Here is a 17,837-nt window from a genome sequence, read left to right as displayed (position 1 = left end):
ATGGCTATATACAGGAAGTACCAGGTAATAACACAGCTATATACAGGAGTACCAGGTAATAACACAGCTATATACAGGAGTACCAGGTAATAACATGGCTATATACAGGAAGAACCGGGTAATAACATGGCTATATACAGGAAGTACCAGGTAATAACATGGTTATATACAGGATGTACCAGGTAATAACATGGCTATATACAGGGAGTACCGGGTAATAACATGGCTATATACAGGAAGTACCGGGTAATAACATGGCTATATACAGGAAGTACCAGGTAATAACATGGCTATATACAGGAAGTACCAGGTAATAACACAGCTATATACAGGAGTACCAGGTAATAACATGGTTATATACAGGATGTACCAGGTAATAACATGGCTATATACAGGGAGTACCAGGTAATAACATGGCTATATACAGGGAGTACCAGGTAATAACATGGCTATATACAGGAAGTACCAGGTAATAACATGGCTATATACAGGGAGTACCAGGTAATAACATGGCTATATACAGGGAGTACCAGGTAATAACACGGCTATATACAGGAAGTACCAGGTAATACCATGGCTATATACAGGAAGTACCAGGTAATAACATGGCTATATACAGGAAGTACCAGGTAATAACATGGCTATATACAGGAAGTACCAGGTAATAACACGGCTATATACAGGAAGTACCAGGTAATAACACGGCTATATACAGGAAGTACCAGGTAATAACACGGCTATATACAGGAAGTACCAGGTAATACCATGACTATATACAGGGAGTACCAGGTAATAACATGGCTATATACAGGAAGTACCAGGTAATAACATGGCTATATACAGGAAGTACCAGGTAATACCCACTCCACAATAACAGCACTTACAGTTGACTGGGGCAGCTCTAGCAGGGCAAAAATATGACAAACTGACTTGTTGGAAAGGTGGTATCTTATGACGGTGCCACGTTGAATATCACTGGCCTTACTGAAGAGCTCATTCTACTGCCAATGTTTGTCTATGGAGATTGCATGGCTGTGTGCTCAATTTCACAGACCTGCCAGCAACGGGTGAGGCTGAAATAGCCAAATACACTAATTTGAAGGGGTGTCCTCATACTTTTGTGTGTATATACCCTCCCTCCCTGCCCCTCAGTCAGAAGTCCCTGTCATTAGGACTGATATTCAGAGGAAAGCTCTCTCCTCTCTTATAGAGCACTACTGTTGACCAGAGCCCTATTCCCTATATAGAACACTACTGTTGACCAGAGCCCTATTCCCTATATAGAACACTACTGTTGACCAGGGCCCTATTCCCTATATAGAACACTACTGTTGACCAGAGTCCTATTCCCTATATAGAACACTACTGTTGACCAGAGCCCTATTCCCTATATAGAACACTACTGTTGACCAGGGCCCTATTCCCTATATAGAACACTACTGTTGACCAGAGCCCTATTCCCTATATAGAACACTACTGTTGACCAGAGCCCTATTCCCTATATAGAACACTACTGTTGACCAGGGCCCTATTCCCTATATAGAACACTACTGTTGACCAGAGCCCTATTCCCTATATAGAACACTACTGTTGACCAGAGCCCTATTCCCTATATAGAACACTACTGTTGACCAGAGTCCTATTCCCTATATAGAACACTACTGTTGACCAGGGCCCTATTCCCTATATAGAACACTACTGTTGACCAGAGCCCTATTCCCTATATTAACACTACTGTTGACCAGAGCCCTATTCCCTATATAGAACACTACTGTTGACCAGAGCCCTATTCCCTATATAAAACACTACTGTTGACCAGAGCCCTATTCCCTATATAGAACACTACTGTTGACCAGGGCCCTATTCCCTATATAGAACACTACTGTTGACCAGAGCCCTATTCCCTATATAGAACACTACTGTTGACCAGAGCCCTATTCCCTATATAGAACACTACTGTTGACCAGAGCCCTATTCCCTATATAGAACACTACTGTTGACCAGAGCCCTATTCCCTATATAGAACACTACTGTTGACCAGAGCCCTATTCCCTATATAGAACACTACTGTTGACCAGAGCCCTATTCCCTATATAGAACACTACTGTTGACCAGGGCCCTATTCCCTATATAGAACACTACTGTTGACCAGGGCCCTATTCCCTATATAGAACACTACTGTTGACCAGAGCCCTATTCCCTATATAGAACACTACTGTTGACCAGAGCCCTATTCCCTATATAGAACACTACTGTTGACCAGAGCCCTATTCCCTATATAGAACACTACTGTAGACCAGAGCCCTATTCCCTATATAGAACACTACTGTTGACCAGAGCCCTATTCCCTATATAGAACACTACTGTTGACCAGAGCCCTATTCCCTATATAGAACACTACTGTTGACCAGAGCCCTATTCCCTATATAGAACACTACTGTTGACCAGAGCCCTATTCCCTATATAGAACACTACTGTTGACCAGAGCCCTATTCCCTATATAGAACACTACTGTTGACCAGAGCCCTATTCCCTATATAGAGCACTACTGTTGACCAGAGCCCTATTCCCTATATAGAACACTACTGTTGACCAGAGCCCTATTCCCTATATAGAACACTACTGTTGACCAGAGCCCTATTCCCTATATAGAACACTACTGTTGACCAGAGACCTATTCCCTATATAGAACACTACTGTTGACCAGAGCCCTATTCCCTATATAGAACACTACTGTTGACCAGAGCCCTATTCCCTATATAGAACACTACCGTTGACCAGAGCCCTATTCCCTATATAGAACACTACTGTTGACCAGAGCCCTATTCCCTATATAGAACACTACTGTTGACCAGAGCCCTATTCCCTATATAGAACACTACTGTTGACCAGAGCCCTATTCCCTATATAGAACACTACTGTTGACCAGGGCCCTATTCCCTATATAGAACACTACTGTTGACCAGAGCCCTATTCCCTATATAGAACACTACTGTTGACCAGAGCCCTATTCCCTATATAGAACACTACTGTTGACCAGAGCCCTATTCCCTATATAGTGCACTACTGTTGACCAGAGCCCTATTCCCTATATAGAACACTACTGTTGACCAGAGCCCTATTCCCTATATAGAACACTACCGTTGACCAGAGCCCTATTCCCTATATAGAACACTACTGTTGACCAGAGCCCTATTCCCTATATAGAACACTACTGTTGACCAGATCCCTATTCCCTATATAGAACACTACTGTAGACCAGAGCCCTATTCCCTATATAGAACACTACTGTTGACCAGAGCCCTATTCCCTATATAGAACACTACTGTTGACCAGAGCCCTATTCCCTATATAGTGCACTACTGTTGACCAGAGCCCTATTCCCTATATAGAACACTACTGTTGACCAGAGCCCTATTCCCTATATAGAACACTACTGTTGACCAGGGCCCTATTCCCTATATAGAACACTACTGTTGACCAGAGCCCTATGGGTCCTATGTAGGGAATAGGGTGCCATTTGGATGGGACAATAAGTAACAGTAAATAGTGTACATACCAGAACGGTGTAGATGTGGAGACATCTGTAAACAGGAGAGAAGTCCACCAGGTCCTGGGCTGTTAACACCTGGGAGGTTAAACCACGTTAGTGAACCACAGTCAGGACTCAGGAAGTTAAACCACGTTAGTGAACCACAGTCAGGAAGTTAAACCACGTTACGTTAGAGAACCACAGTCAGGAAGTTAAACCACGTTAGAGAACCACAGTCAGGAAGTTAAACCACGTTAGAGAACCACAGTCAGGAAGTTAAACCACGTTAGAGAACCACAGTCAGGAAGTTAAACCACGTTACGTTAGTGAACCACAGTCAGGAAGTTAAACCACATTAGAGAACCACAGTCAGGAAGTTAAACCACATTAGAGAACCACAGTCAGGAAGTTAAACCACGTTAGAGAACCACAGTCAGGAGGTTAAACCACGTTAGAGAACCACAGTCAGGACTCAGGAAGTTAAACCACGTTAGTGAACCACAGTCAGGAAGTTAAACCACGTTAGTGAACCACAGTCAGGAAGTTAAACCACGATAGTGAACCACAGTCAGGAGGTTAAACCACGTTAGAGAACCACAGTCAGGAAGTTAAACCACGTTAGTGAACCACAGTCAGGAAGTTAAACCACGTTACGTTAGTGAACCACAGTCAGGAAGTTAAACCACGTTACGTTAGTGAACCACAGTCAGGTAGTTAAACCACGTTAGTGAACCACAGTCAGGAAGTTAAACCACGTTAGTGAACCACAGTCAGGAAGTTAAACCACGTTAGTGAACCACAGTCAGGAAGTTAAACCACGTTAGTGAACCACAGTCAGGAAGTTAAACCACGTTAGTGAACCACAGTCAGGAAGTTAAACCACGTTAGAGAACCACAGTCAGGAAGTTAAACCACGTTAGTGAACCACAGTCAGGAAGTTAAACCACGTTAGTGAACGTTACTTACAAGCCCCTAACCAACAACGCAGTTAAAAAAAATACAGATAAGAATAAGAAATAAAAGTAACAAGTAATTAAAGAGCGGCAGTAAAATAACAATAGCGAGGCTATATACAGGGGGTACCGGTACAGAGTCAATGTGGAGGCTATATACAGGGGTACAGAGTCAATGTGGAGACTATATACAGGGGGTACCGGTACAGAGTCAATGTGGAGGCTATATACAGGGGGTACCGGTACAGAGTCAATGTGGAGGCTATATACAGGGGGTACCGGTACAGAGTCAATGTGGAGGCTATATACAGGGGGTACCGGTACAGAGTCAATGTGGAGGCTATATACAGGGGGTACCGGTACAGAGTCAATGTGGAGGCTATATACAGGGGGTACCGGTACAGAGTCAATGTGGAGGCTATATACAGGCGGTACCGGTACAGAGTCAATGTGGAGGCTATATACAGGGGGTACCAGTACAGAGTCAATGTGGAGGCTATATACAGGGTATTACGGTACAGAGTCAATGTGGAGGCTATATACAGATGGTACCGGTACAGAGTCAATGTGGAGGCTATATACAGGGGGTACCGGTACAGAGTCAATGTGGAGGCTATATACAGGGGGTACCGGTACAGAGTCAATGTGGAGGCTATATACAGGGGGTACCGGTACAGAGTCAATGTGGAGGCTATATACAGGGGGTACCGGTACAGAGTCAATGTGGAGGCTATATACAGGGGGTACCGGTACAGAGTCAATGTGGAGGCTATATACAGGGTATTACGGTACAGAGTCAATGTGGAGACTATATACAGGGGGTACCGGTACAGAGTCAATGTGCGGGGGCACCGGTTAGTCGAAGTAATTAAGGTAATATGTACATGTAGGTAGAGTTATTAAAGTGACTATGAATAGATGATAACAGAGAGAGTAGCAGTGGTGTGTAAAGGGCGGGGGGGGGGGGGGGGGGCGAATAGTCTGGGTAGCCATTTGATTAGATGTTCAGGAGTCTTATGGCTTGGGGGGTAGAAGCTGTTTAGAAAACCTCTTGGACCTAGACTTGGCGCTCCGGTACCGCTTGCTGTACGGTAGCAGAGAGAACAGTCTGTGACTAGGGTGGCTGGAGACTTTGGGGCCTTCCTCTGACACCGCCTGGTATAGAGGTCCTGGATGGCAGGAAGCTTCACATCAAGTGTGGATAACTTCAACGTGTTGTTTTAATACTGGACCAAAGAGTATGAAAAAGTACAAACTATGAAAAAAGAGGTCTGAAAAGTGACTTTGAGAAGAGTCCTCTCTCACCTCCTCCTCTGATTGGTCCTCCTCCACTCCCTCCTCCGCGGCGAGGCCGTTGTGCTGTGTTGGCGCCCGGCCGTTCAGGGAGTAGACTGGCTTGGTGTAGCCCACACCACTGTCCTGCTTCTGAATCACACTGTTGAACGTCCTGTGCTGCTGAGCCTGGACATACAACACAGTCACACACCACTGTCCTGCTTCTGAATCACACTGTTAAACGTCCTGTGCTGCTGAGCCTGGACATACAACACAGTCACACACCACTGTCCTGCTTCTGAATCACACTGTTAAACGTCCTGTGATGCTGAGCCTGGACATACAACACAGTCACACACCACTGTCCTGCTTCTGAATCACACTGTTAAACGTCCTGTGCTGCTGAGCCTGGACATACAACACAGTCACACACCACTGTCCTGCTTCTGAATCACACTGTTAAACGTCCTGTGCTGCTGAGCCTGGACATACAACACAGTCACACACCACTGTCCTGCTTCTGAATCACACTGTTAAACGTCCTGTGCTGCTGAGCCTGGACATACAACACAGTCACACACCACTGTCCTGCTTCTGAATCACACTGTTAAACGTCCTGTGCTGCTGAGCCTGGGACGTACACACAACACAGTCAGACCTCCTTCTCAGAGGACAAAGCTTCCTAGCACAACATCACACATTTTTTTGTTCATTTTCTACAATAGATTGAAGATTTTTTTTATTTATTTCACCTTTATTTAACCAGGTAGTCTAGTTGAGAACAAGTTCTCATTTACAACTGCGACCTGGCCAAGATAAAGCAAAGCAGTTCAACAAATACAACAACACAGAGTTACACATGGAGTAAAACAAACATACAATCAATAATACAGTCGAAAAAAAGTCTATACACAGTGAGTGCAAATGGGGTAGGATAAGGGAGGTAAGGCAATAAATAGGCCATGGTGGCGAAGTAATTACAATTTAGCAATTAAACACTGGAGTGATAGATGTGCAGAAGATGAATGTGCAAGTAGAGATACTGGGGTGCAAAGGAGCAAGATAAATAAAAATAAATAACAGTATGGGGATGAGGTAGTTGGGTGGGCTGTTTATAGATGGGCTATGTACAGGTGCAGTGATCTGTGAGCTGCTCTGACAGCTGGTGCTTAAAGTTAGTGAGGGAGATATGAGTCTCCAGCTTCAGTGATTTTTGCAGTTCGTTACAATCATTGACAGCAGAGAACTGGAAGGAAAGATGGCCAAAGGAGGAACTGGCTTTGGGGGTGACCAGTGAGATATACCTGCTGGAGCGCGTGCTACGAGTGGGTGCTGCTATGGTGACCAGTGAGCTGAGATAAGGTGGGGCTTTACCAAGCAGAGACTTGTAGATGACCTGGAGCCAGAGGGTTTGGCGATGAGTATGAAGCGAGGGCCAGCCAACGAGAGCGTATAGGTCGCAGTGGTGGGTAGTATATGGGGCTTTGGTGACATAACGGATGGCACTGTGATAGACTGCATCCAATTTATTGAGTAGGGTATTGGAGGCTATTTTGTAAATGACATCGCCGAAGTCGAGGATCGGTAAGATAGTCAGTTTTAAGAGGGTATGTTTGGCAGCATGAGTGAAGGATGCTTTGTTGCGAAATAGGAAGCCGATTCTAGATTTAATTTTGGATTGGATCATGCTTAATGTGAGTCTGGAAGGAGAGTTTACAGTCTAACCAAACACCTAGGTATTTGTAGTTGTCCACGTATTCTAAGTCAGAACGGTCCAGAGTAGTGATGTTGGACGCGCGGGCAGCGATCGATTGAAGAGCATGCATTTAGTTTTACTTGCATTTAAGAGCAGTTGGAGGCCACGGAAGGAGAGTTGTATGGCATTGAAGCTCGTCTAGATATTAGTTAACACAGTGTCCAAAGGGCCAGTCTCATACCTGTTTCATACCTGTACTCTGCCTGTTTCTATAACAACAACGTCTCATACCTGTTTTATACCTGTACTCTGCCTGTTTCTATAACAACAACGTCTCATACCTGTACTCTGCCTGTTTCTATATAACAACAACGTCTCATACCTGTTTCATACCTGTACTCTGCCTGTTTCTATATAACAACGTCTCATACCTGTTTCATACCTGTACTCTGCCTGTTTCTATATAACAACAACGTCTCATACCTGTTTTATACCTGTACTCTGCCTGTTTCTATATAACAATGTCTCATACCTGTTTTATACCTGTACTCTGCCTGTTTCTATATAACAACAACGTCTCATACCTGTTTTATACCTGTACTCTGCCTGTTTCTATATAACAACAACGTCTCATACCTGTTTCATACCTGTACTCTGCCTGTTTCTATATAACAACAACGTCTCATACCTGTTTTATACCTGTACTCTGCCTGTTTCTATATAACAACAACGTCTCATACCTGTTTCATACCTGTACTCTGCCTGTTTCTATAACAACAATGTCTCATACCTGTTTCATACCTGTACTCTGCCTGTTTCTATATAACAACGTCTCATACCTGTTTAATACCTGTACTCTGCCTGTTTCTATATAACAACAACGTCGCATACCTGTTTCATACCTGTACTCTGCCTGTTTCTATATAACAACGTCTCATACCTGTTTAATACCTGTACTCTGCCTGTTTCTATATAACAACAACGTCTCATACCTGTTTCATACCTGTACTCTGCCTGTTTCTATAAAACAACAATGTCTCATACCTGTTTTATACCTGTACTCTGCCTGTTTCTATATAACAACAACGTCTCATACCTGTTTTATACCTGTACTCTGCCTGTTTCTATAACAACAACGTCTCATACCTGTTTCATACCTGTACTCTGCCTGTTTCTATATAACAACCTCTCATACCTGTTTAATACCTGTACTCTGCCTGTTTCTATAAAACAACAATGTCTCATACCTGTTTTATACCTGTACTCTGCCTGTTTCTATATAACAACAACGTCTCATACCTGTTTTATACCTGTACTCTGCCTGTTTCTATAACAACAACGTCTCATACCTGTTTCATACCTGTACTCTGCCTGTTTCTATATAACAACGTCTCATACCTGTTTAATACCTGTACTCTGCCTGTTTCTATATAACAACAACGTCTCATACCTGTTTTATACCTGTACTCTGCCTGTTTCTATAACAACAACGTCTCATACCTGTTTCATACCTGTACTCTGCCTGTTTCTATATAACAACGTCTCATACCTGTTTAATACCTGTACTCTGCCTGTTTCTATATAACAACAACGTCTCATACCTGTTTCATACCTGTACTCTGCCTGTTTCTATATAACAACAACGTCTCATACCTGTTTAATACCTGTACTCTGCCTGTTTCTATAAAACAACAACGTCTCATACCTGTTTCATACCTGTTCTCTGCCTGTTTCTATATAACAACAATGTCTCATACCTGTACTCTGCCTGTTTCTATATAACAACGTCTCATACCTGTTTCATACCTGTACTCTGCCTGTTTCTATATAACAACGTCTCATACCTGTTTTATACCTGTACTCTGCCTGTTTCTATATAACAACGTCTCATACCTGTTTTATACCTGTACTCTGCCTGTTTCTATAAAACAACGTCTCATACCTGTTTCATACCTGTACTCTGCCTGTTTCTATAAAACAACAACGTCTCATACCTGTTTCATACCTGTACTCTGCCTGTTTCTATATAACAACAACGTCTCATACCTGTTTTATACCTGTACTCTGCCTGTTTCTATATAACAACAACGTCTCATACCTGTTTCATACCTGTACTCTGCCTGTTTCTATATAACAACAACGTCTCATACCTGTTTTATACCTGTACTCTGCCTGTTTCTATATAACAACAACGTCTCATACCTGTTTTATACCTGTACTCTGCCTGTTTCTATAAAACAACGTCTCATACCTGTTTCATACCTGTACTCTGCCTGTTTCTATAAAACAACAACGTCTCATACCTGTTTCATACCTGTACTCTGCCTGTTTCTATATAACAACAACGTCTCATACCTGTTTTATACCTGTACTCTGCCTGTTTCTATATAACAACAACGTCTCATACCTGTTTCATACCTGTACTCTGCCTGTTTCTATCTAACAACAACGTCTCATACCTGTTTCATACCTGTACTCTGCCTGTTTCTATATAACAACGTCTCATACCTGTTTCATACCTGTACTCTGCCTGTTTCTATTTAACAACGTCTCATACCTGTTTTATACCTGTACTCTGCCTGTTTCTATATAACAACAACGTCTCATACCTGTTTCATACCTGTACTCTGCCTGTTTCTATATAACAACGTCTCATACCTGTTTTATACCTGTACTCTGCCTGTTTCTATATAACAACGTCTCATACCTGTTTTATACCTGTACTCTGCCTGTTTCTATATAACAACGTCTCATACCTGTTTCATACCTATAATCTGCCTGTTTCTATATAACAACAATGTCTCATACCTGTTTTATACCTGTACTCTGCCTGTTTCTATATAACAACAACGTCTCATACCTGTTTCATACCTGTACTCTGCCTGTTTCTATTTAACAACGTCTCATACCTGTTTTATACCTGTACTCTGCCTGTTTCTATATAACAACGTCTCATACCTGTTTTATACCTGTACTCTGCCTGTTTCTATATAACAACGTCTCATACCTGTTTTATACCTGTACTCTGCCTGTTTCTATATAACAACGTCTCATACCTGTTTTATACCTGTACTCTGCCTGTTTCTATATAACAACGTCTCATACCTGTTTTATACCTGTACTCTGCCTGTTTCTATATAACAACGTCTCATACCTGTTTCATACCTATAATCTGCCTGTTTCTATATAACAACAATGTCTCATACCTGTTTTATACCTGTACTCTGCCTGTTTCTATATAACAACAACGTCTCATACCTGTTTTATACCTGTACTCTGCCTGTTTCTATATAACAACGTCTCATACCTGTTTTATACCTGTACTCTGCCTGTTTCTATATAACAACGTCTCATACCTGTTTAATACCTGTACTCTGCCTGTTTCTATATAACAACGTCTCATACCTGTTTCATACCTGTACTCTGCCTGTTTCTATATAACAACGTCTCATACCTGTTTTATACCTGTACTCTGCCTGTTTCTATATAACAACGTCTCATACCTGTTTTATACCTGTACTCTGCCTGTTTCTATATAACAACGTCTCATACCTGTTTAATACCTGTACTCTGCCTGTTTCTATATAACAACGTCTCATACCTGTTTTATACCTGTACTCTGCCTGTTTCTATATAACAACGTCTCATACCTGTACTCTGCCTGTTTCTATATAACAACAACGTCTCATACCTGTTTTATACCTGTACTCTGCCTGTTTCTATATAACAACGTCTCATACCTGTTTTATACCTGTACTCTGCCTGTTTCTATATAACAACGTCTCATACCTGTTTTATACCTGTACTCTGCCTGTTTCTATATAACAACGTCTCATACCTGTACTCTGCCTGTTTCTATATAACAACGTCTCATACCTGTTTTATACCTGCACTCTGCCTGTTTCTATATAACAACGTCTTATACCTGTTTCATACCTGTACTCTGCCTGTTTCTATATAACAACGTCTCATACCTGTTTCATACCTGTACTCTGCCTGTTTCTATATAACAACGTCTTATACCTGTTTCATACCTATAATCTGCCTGTTTCTATATAACAACAACGTCTCATACCTATAATCTGCCTGTTTCTATATAACAACAACGTCTCATACAGGTTTTATATCTGTACTCTGCCTGTTTCTATAACAACAACGTCTCATACCTGTTTCATACCTGTACTCTGCCTGTTTCTATAAAACAACAACGTCTCATACCTGTTTTATACCGGTACTCTGCCTGTTTCTATATAACAACGTCTCATACCTGTTTCATACCTGTACTCTGCCTGTTTCTATTTAACAACAACGTCTCATACCTGTTTCATACCTGTACTCTGCCTGTTTCTATTTAACAACAACGTCTCATACCTGTTTCATACCTATAATCTGCCTGTTTCTATATAACAACAACGTCTCATACCTGTTTCATACCTATAATCTGCCTGTTTCTATAAAACAACAACGTCTCATACCTGTTTTATACCGGTACTCTGCCTGTTTCTATATAACAACGTCTCATACCTGTTTTATACCTGTACTCTGCCTGTTTCTATATAACAACAACGTCTCATACCTGTTTCATACCTATAATCTGCCTGTTTCTATATAACAACAACGTCTCATACCTATAATCTGCCTGTTTCTATATAACAACAACGTCTCATACAGGTTTTATATCTGTACTCTGCCTGTTTCTATAACAACAACGTCTCATACCTGTTTCATACCTGTACTCTGCCTGTTTCTATAAAACAACAACGTCTCATACCTGTTTTATACCTGTACTCTGCCTGTTTCTATAAAACAACAACGTCTCATACCTGTTTCATACCTGTACTCTGCCTGTTTCTATATAACAACAACGTCTCATACCTGTTTCATACCTGTACTCTGCCTGTTTCTATATAACAACAACGTCTCATACCTGTTTTATACCTGTACTCTGCCTGTTTCTATATAACAACGTCTCATACCTGTTTTATACCTGTACTCTGCCTGTTTCTATATAACAACAACGTCTCATACCTGTTTCATACCTGTACTCTGCCTGTTTCTATATAACAACGTCTCATACCTGTTTTATACCTGTACTCTGCCTGTTTCTATATAACAACAACGTCTCATACCTGTTTCATACCTGTACTCTGCCTGTTTCTATAGAACAACAACGTCTCATACCTGTTTCATACCTGTACTCTGCCTGTTTCTATATAACAACAACGTCTCATACCTGTACTCTGCCTGTTTCTATATAACAACAACGTCTCATACCTGTTTTATACCTGTACTCTGCCTGTTTCTATATAACAACGCCTCATACCTGTTTCATACCTGTACTCTGCCTGTTTCTATATAACAACGTCTCATACCTGTTTTATACCTGTACTCTGCCTGTTTCTATATAACAACGTCTCATACCTGTTTCATACCTGTACTCTGCCTGTTTCTATATAACAACGTCTCATACCTGTTTCATACCTGTACTCTGCCTGTTTCTATATAACAACAACGTCTCATACCTGTTTTATACCTGTACTCTGCCTGTTTCTATATAACAACGTCTCATACCTGTTTTATACCTGTACTCTGCCTGTTTCTATATAACAACGTCTCATACCTGTTTCATACCTGTACTCTGCCTGTTTCTATATAACAACGTCTCATACCTGTTTTATACCTGTACTCTGCCTGTTTCTATATAACAACGTCTCATACCTGTTTCATACCTGTACTCTGCCTGTTTCTATATAACAACGTCTCATACCTGTTTTATACCTGTACTCTGCCTGTTTCTATATAACAACGTCTCATACCTGTTTTATACCTGTACTCTGCCTGTTTCTATATAACAACGTCTCATACCTGTTTTATACCTGTACTCTGCCTGTTTCTATATAACAACGTCTCATACCTGTTCTATACCTGTAATCTGCCTGTTTCTATATAACAACGTCTCATACCTGTTCTATACCTGTAATCTGCCTGTTTCTATATAACAACGTCTCATACCTGTTTCATGGCGGTCTCTCCGATCTTGTCCGAGTGTTTCCTGATGCTCTCCAGGAAGTCCTTGAGGTCGGACATGGAGATATCCTTAATGTCCTCTCTGAGCTTGGGCAGGTTCTCAGCCATGATCTGACAGAAGCGGTAGCGGCTGACCCGCGGGATGTACACCTTCTCCAGCTGCTCCATGGTCTTCAACGCAGCGTAGTATCTGGAAAACACAGATCCCTGCCGTCACATCTCATCCCTCCTCTCTAGTCTGGTTGGCTTTCATACTGTTACTGTTACAGATCCCTGGCGTCACATCTCATCCCTCCTCTCTAAGTCTGGTCGGCTTTCATACTGTTACTGTTACAGATCCCTGTCGTCACATCTCATCCCTCCTCTCTAGTCTGGTTGGCTTTCATACTGTTACTGTTACAGATCCCTGTCGTCACATCTCATCCCTCCTCTCTAGTCTGGTTGGCTTTCATACTGTTACTGTACAAACGGTTCACTCTGCTGACTGAGGGTTAGCATCATGTGATGCATCACATGCCACCTGTAATGGGTTTTATCACTGAAAACACTGCTGTATTTGTTAAGGATGATTAGATGACGGAGGACCAATGAATACTGTATCGGTATATAAGCTTGAAAGAGGGAAACGTGTACTAGTTTAAATATACTGGATGTGGCGCCATACAGTAGATTCAGTCTTATCAGTGTTGCAGAGTAAAGGACTGTTTATGTGAAAGGCCTGGGCTGGGTGGTGTTGACTGTGAGGGGCATGACAAAGGCCTGGGTTGGGTGGTGTTGACTGTGAGGGGCATGACAAAGGCCTGGGCTGGGTGGTGTTGACTGTGAGGGGCATGACAAAGGCCTGGGTTGGGTGGTGTTGACTGTGAGGGGCATGACAAAGGCCTGGGCTGGGTGGTGTTGACTGTGAGGGGCATGACAAAGGCCTGGGCTGGGTGGTGTTGACTGTGAGGGGCATGACAAAGGCCTGGGCTGGGTGGTGTTGACTGTGAGGGGCATGACAAAGGCCTGGGCTGGGTGGTGTTGACTGAGTAGCATGACAAAGGCCTGGCCTGGGTGGTGTTGACTGTGTGTTCAGTGTTAGTATGTCCTGCCCAGTGTGTGTGTCCTGTCCAGTGTGTGTAGGTGTGTGTTCAGTGTTAGTATGTCCTGCCCAGTGTGTGTGTGTCCTGTCCAGTGTGTGTGTGTGTAGGTGTGTGTTCAGTGTTAGTATGTCCTGCCCAGTGTGTGTGTGTCCTGTCCAGTGTGTGTGTGTGTGTTCAGTGTTAGTATGTCCTGTCCAGTGTGTGTGTGTGTATGGTGTGTGTTCAGTGTTAGTATGTCCTGTCCAGTGTGTGTGTGTGTAGGTGTGTGTTCAGTGTGTGTGTGTCCTGTCCAGTGTGTGTGTGTGTAGGTGTGTGTTCAGTGTTAGTATGTCCTGCCCAGTGTGTGTGTGTCCTGTCCAGTGTGTGTGTGTATGGTGTGTGTTCAGTGTTAGTATGTCCTGCCCAGTGTGTGTGTCCTGTCCAGTGTGTGTGTGTAGGTGTGTGTTCAGTGTTAGTATGTCCTGTCCAGTGTTAGTATGTCCTGTCCAGTGTGTGTGTGTGTGTTCAGTGTGTGTGTGTCCTGTCCAGTGTGTGTTCAGTGTTAGTATGTCCTGTCCAGTGTGTGTGTGTGTGTGTGTGTGTGTGTGTGTGTGTGTATGGTGTGTGTTCAGTGTTAGTATGTCCTGTCCAGTGTGTGTGTGTGTAGGTGTGTGTGTGTTAGTATGTCCTGTCCAGTGTGTGTGTGTGTAGGTGTGTGTTCAGTGTTAGTATGTCCTGTCCAGTGTGTGTGTGTGTGTGTGTGTGTGTCCTGTCCAGTGTGTGTGTGTGTGTCCTGTCCAGTGTGTGTGTGTGTAGGTGTGTGTTCAGTGTTAGTATGTCCTGTCCAGTGTGTGTGTGTGTGTGTGTGTGTGTGTGTGTGTGTGTGTGTCCTGTCCAGTGTGTGTGTGTGTGTCCTGTCCAGTGTGTGTGTGTGTAGGTGTGTGTTCAGTGTTAGTATGTCCTGTCCAGTGTGTGTGTGTGTGTGTGTGTGTGTGTCCTGTCCAGTGTGTGTGTGTGTGTCCTGTCCAGTGTGTGTGTGTGTAGGTGTGTGTTCAGTGTTAGTATGTCCTGTCCAGTGTGTGTGTGTGTGTGTGTGTGTGTGTGTCCTGTCCAGTGTGTGTGTGTGTGTCCTGTCCAGTGTGTGTGTGTGTAGGTGTGTGTTCAGTGTTAGTATGTCCTGTCCAGTGTGTGTGTGTGTGTGTGTGTGTGTCCTGTCCAGTGTGTGTGTGTGTGTCCTGTCCAGTGTGTGTGTGTGTGTAGGTGTGTGTTCAGTGTTAGTATGTCCTGTCCAGTGTGTGTGTGTGTGTGTGTGTGTGTGTGTGTCCTGTCCAGTGTGTGTGTGTGTGTTCAGTGTTAGTATGTCCTGTCCAGTGTGTGTGTGTAGGTGTGTGTTCAGTGTTAGTATGTCCTGTCCAGTGTGTGTGTGTGTGTAGGTGTGTGTTCAGTGTTAGTATGTCCTGTCCAGTGTGTGTGTGTGTAGGTGTGTGTTCAGTGTTAGTATGTCCTGCCCAGTGTTTGTGTGTCCTGTCCAGTGTGTGTGTGTGTGTTCAGTGTTAGTATGTCCTGTCCAGTGTGTGTGTGTGTGTCCTGTCCAGTGTGTGTGTGTGTGTTCAGTGTTAGTATGTCCTGTCCAGTGTGCCCTCTGCCTAGTGAGTGAGTTGTTCCATGTGAACCGTAGTTCATTCCCAGTGTGATCAGACCGCGTCCCAGGCTGGTCATTAGTGAGGATAGGAGACAGAGAAACACTGGCAGAACTGGCTTCATTGGTAAGAGCCATAGAGATAGATAGAGGACCTGAGAAACACTGGCAGAACTGGCTTCATTGGATCTGAGCCATAGAGATAGATAGAGGACCAGAGAAACACTGGCAGAACTGGCTTCATTGGATCTGAGCCATAGAGATAGATAGAGGACCAGAGAAACACTGGCAGAACTGGCTTCATTGGATCCGAGCCATAGAGATAGATAGAGGACCTGAGAAACACTGGCAGAACTGGCTTCATTGGATCTGAGCCATAGAGATAGATAGAGGACCAGAGAAACACTGGCAGAACTGGCTTCATTGGATCTGAGCCATAGAGATAGATAGAGGACCAGAGAAACACTGGCAGAACTGGCTTCATTGGATCTGAGCCATAGAGATAGATAGAGGACCAGAGAAACACTGGCAGAACTGGCTTCATTGGATCCGAGCCATAGAGATAGATAGAGGACCTGAGAAACACTGGCAGAACTGGCTTCATTGGATCTGAGCCATAGAGATAGATAGAGGACCAGAGAAACACTGGCAGAACTGGCTTCATTGGATCTGAGCCATAGAGATAGATAGAGGACCAGAGAAACACTGGCAGAACTGGCTTCATTGGATCCGAGCCATAGAGATAGATAGAGGACCAGAGAAACACTGGCAGAACTGGCTTCATTGGATCTGAGCCATAGAGATAGATAGAGGACCAGAGAAACACTGGCAGAACTGGCTTCATTGGATCTGAGCCATAGAGATAGATAGAGGACCAGAGAAACACTGGCAGAACTGGCTTCATTGGATCTGAGCCATAGAGATAGATAGAGGACCAGAGAAACACTGGCAGAACTTGCTTCATTGGATCTGAGCCATAGAGATAGATAGAGGACCAGAGAAACACTGGCAGAACTGGCTTCATTGGATCTGAGCCATAGAGATAGATAGAGGACCAGAGAAACACTGGCAGAACTGGCTTCATTGGATCCGAGCCATAGAGATAGATAGAGGACCTGAGAAACACTGGCAGAACTGGCTTCATTGGATCTGAGCCATAGAGATAGATAGAGGACCAGAGAAACACTGGCAGAACTGGCTTCATTGGATCTGAGCCATAGAGATAGATAGAGGACCAGAGAAACACTGGCAGAACTGGCTTCATTGGATCTGAGCCATAGAGATAGATAGAGGACCAGAGAAACACTGGCAGAACTGGCTTCATTGGATCTGAGCCATAGAGATAGATAGAGGACCTGCCATAAAACAGTATTTCTGCAGTAGTTAACTGGGTGGGATTTTCTACGGGTTGAGGAGGGATCACAGAGGGGCCAGTCAGTGAATTATACACCTGACGAAACACTCCAGCGGGTTGGCGCCTGAGGCCCGTCCACTCCAGCGGGCGGCGCTAGAGGCCCGTCCACTCCAGCGGGGCGGCGCTAGAGGCCCGTCCACTCCAGCGGGGCGGCGCTAGAGGCCCGTCCACTCCAGCGGGGCGGCGCTAGAGGCCCGTCCACTCCAGCGGGGCGGCGCTAGAGGCCCGTCCACTCCAGCG

General features: G+C 43.7%; 1 protein-coding gene and 1 long non-coding RNA gene across 3 annotated transcripts in view; both read right to left on the bottom strand.

Moving 5' to 3' along the window:
- Positions 1-17,837, bottom strand: part of LOC129865232 (exocyst complex component 6-like) — a 103,441-nt gene that overhangs the window by 41,595 nt on the left and 44,009 nt on the right. For both annotated transcript variants that reach the window (XM_055937841.1, XM_055937851.1), the window contains exons 6-8: positions 13,469-13,673; positions 5,791-5,946; positions 3,560-3,628 (exon numbers count right to left, since the gene is read on the bottom strand). In XM_055937841.1, coding sequence (XP_055793816.1) covers positions 3,560-3,628; positions 5,791-5,946; positions 13,469-13,673 — 430 coding nt within the window. The remainder of the gene's footprint in view (positions 1-3,559; positions 3,629-5,790; positions 5,947-13,468; positions 13,674-17,837) is intronic.
- LOC129865241 (uncharacterized) lies at positions 12,145-13,056 on the bottom strand. Its single transcript, XR_008761333.1, has 3 exons — positions 13,028-13,056; positions 12,791-12,877; positions 12,145-12,544 (listed from the first exon to the last, which is right to left on the bottom strand). It is a non-coding gene; the product is annotated as an uncharacterized LOC129865241 (long non-coding RNA).

The sequence above is a fragment of the Salvelinus fontinalis genome, chromosome 1 (assembly GCF_029448725.1).
Source record: "Salvelinus fontinalis isolate EN_2023a chromosome 1, ASM2944872v1, whole genome shotgun sequence".
In the NCBI taxonomy this organism is placed as follows: domain Eukaryota; kingdom Metazoa; phylum Chordata; class Actinopteri; order Salmoniformes; family Salmonidae; genus Salvelinus; species Salvelinus fontinalis.
This window is presented reverse-complemented; position numbering and strand designations above follow the sequence as displayed.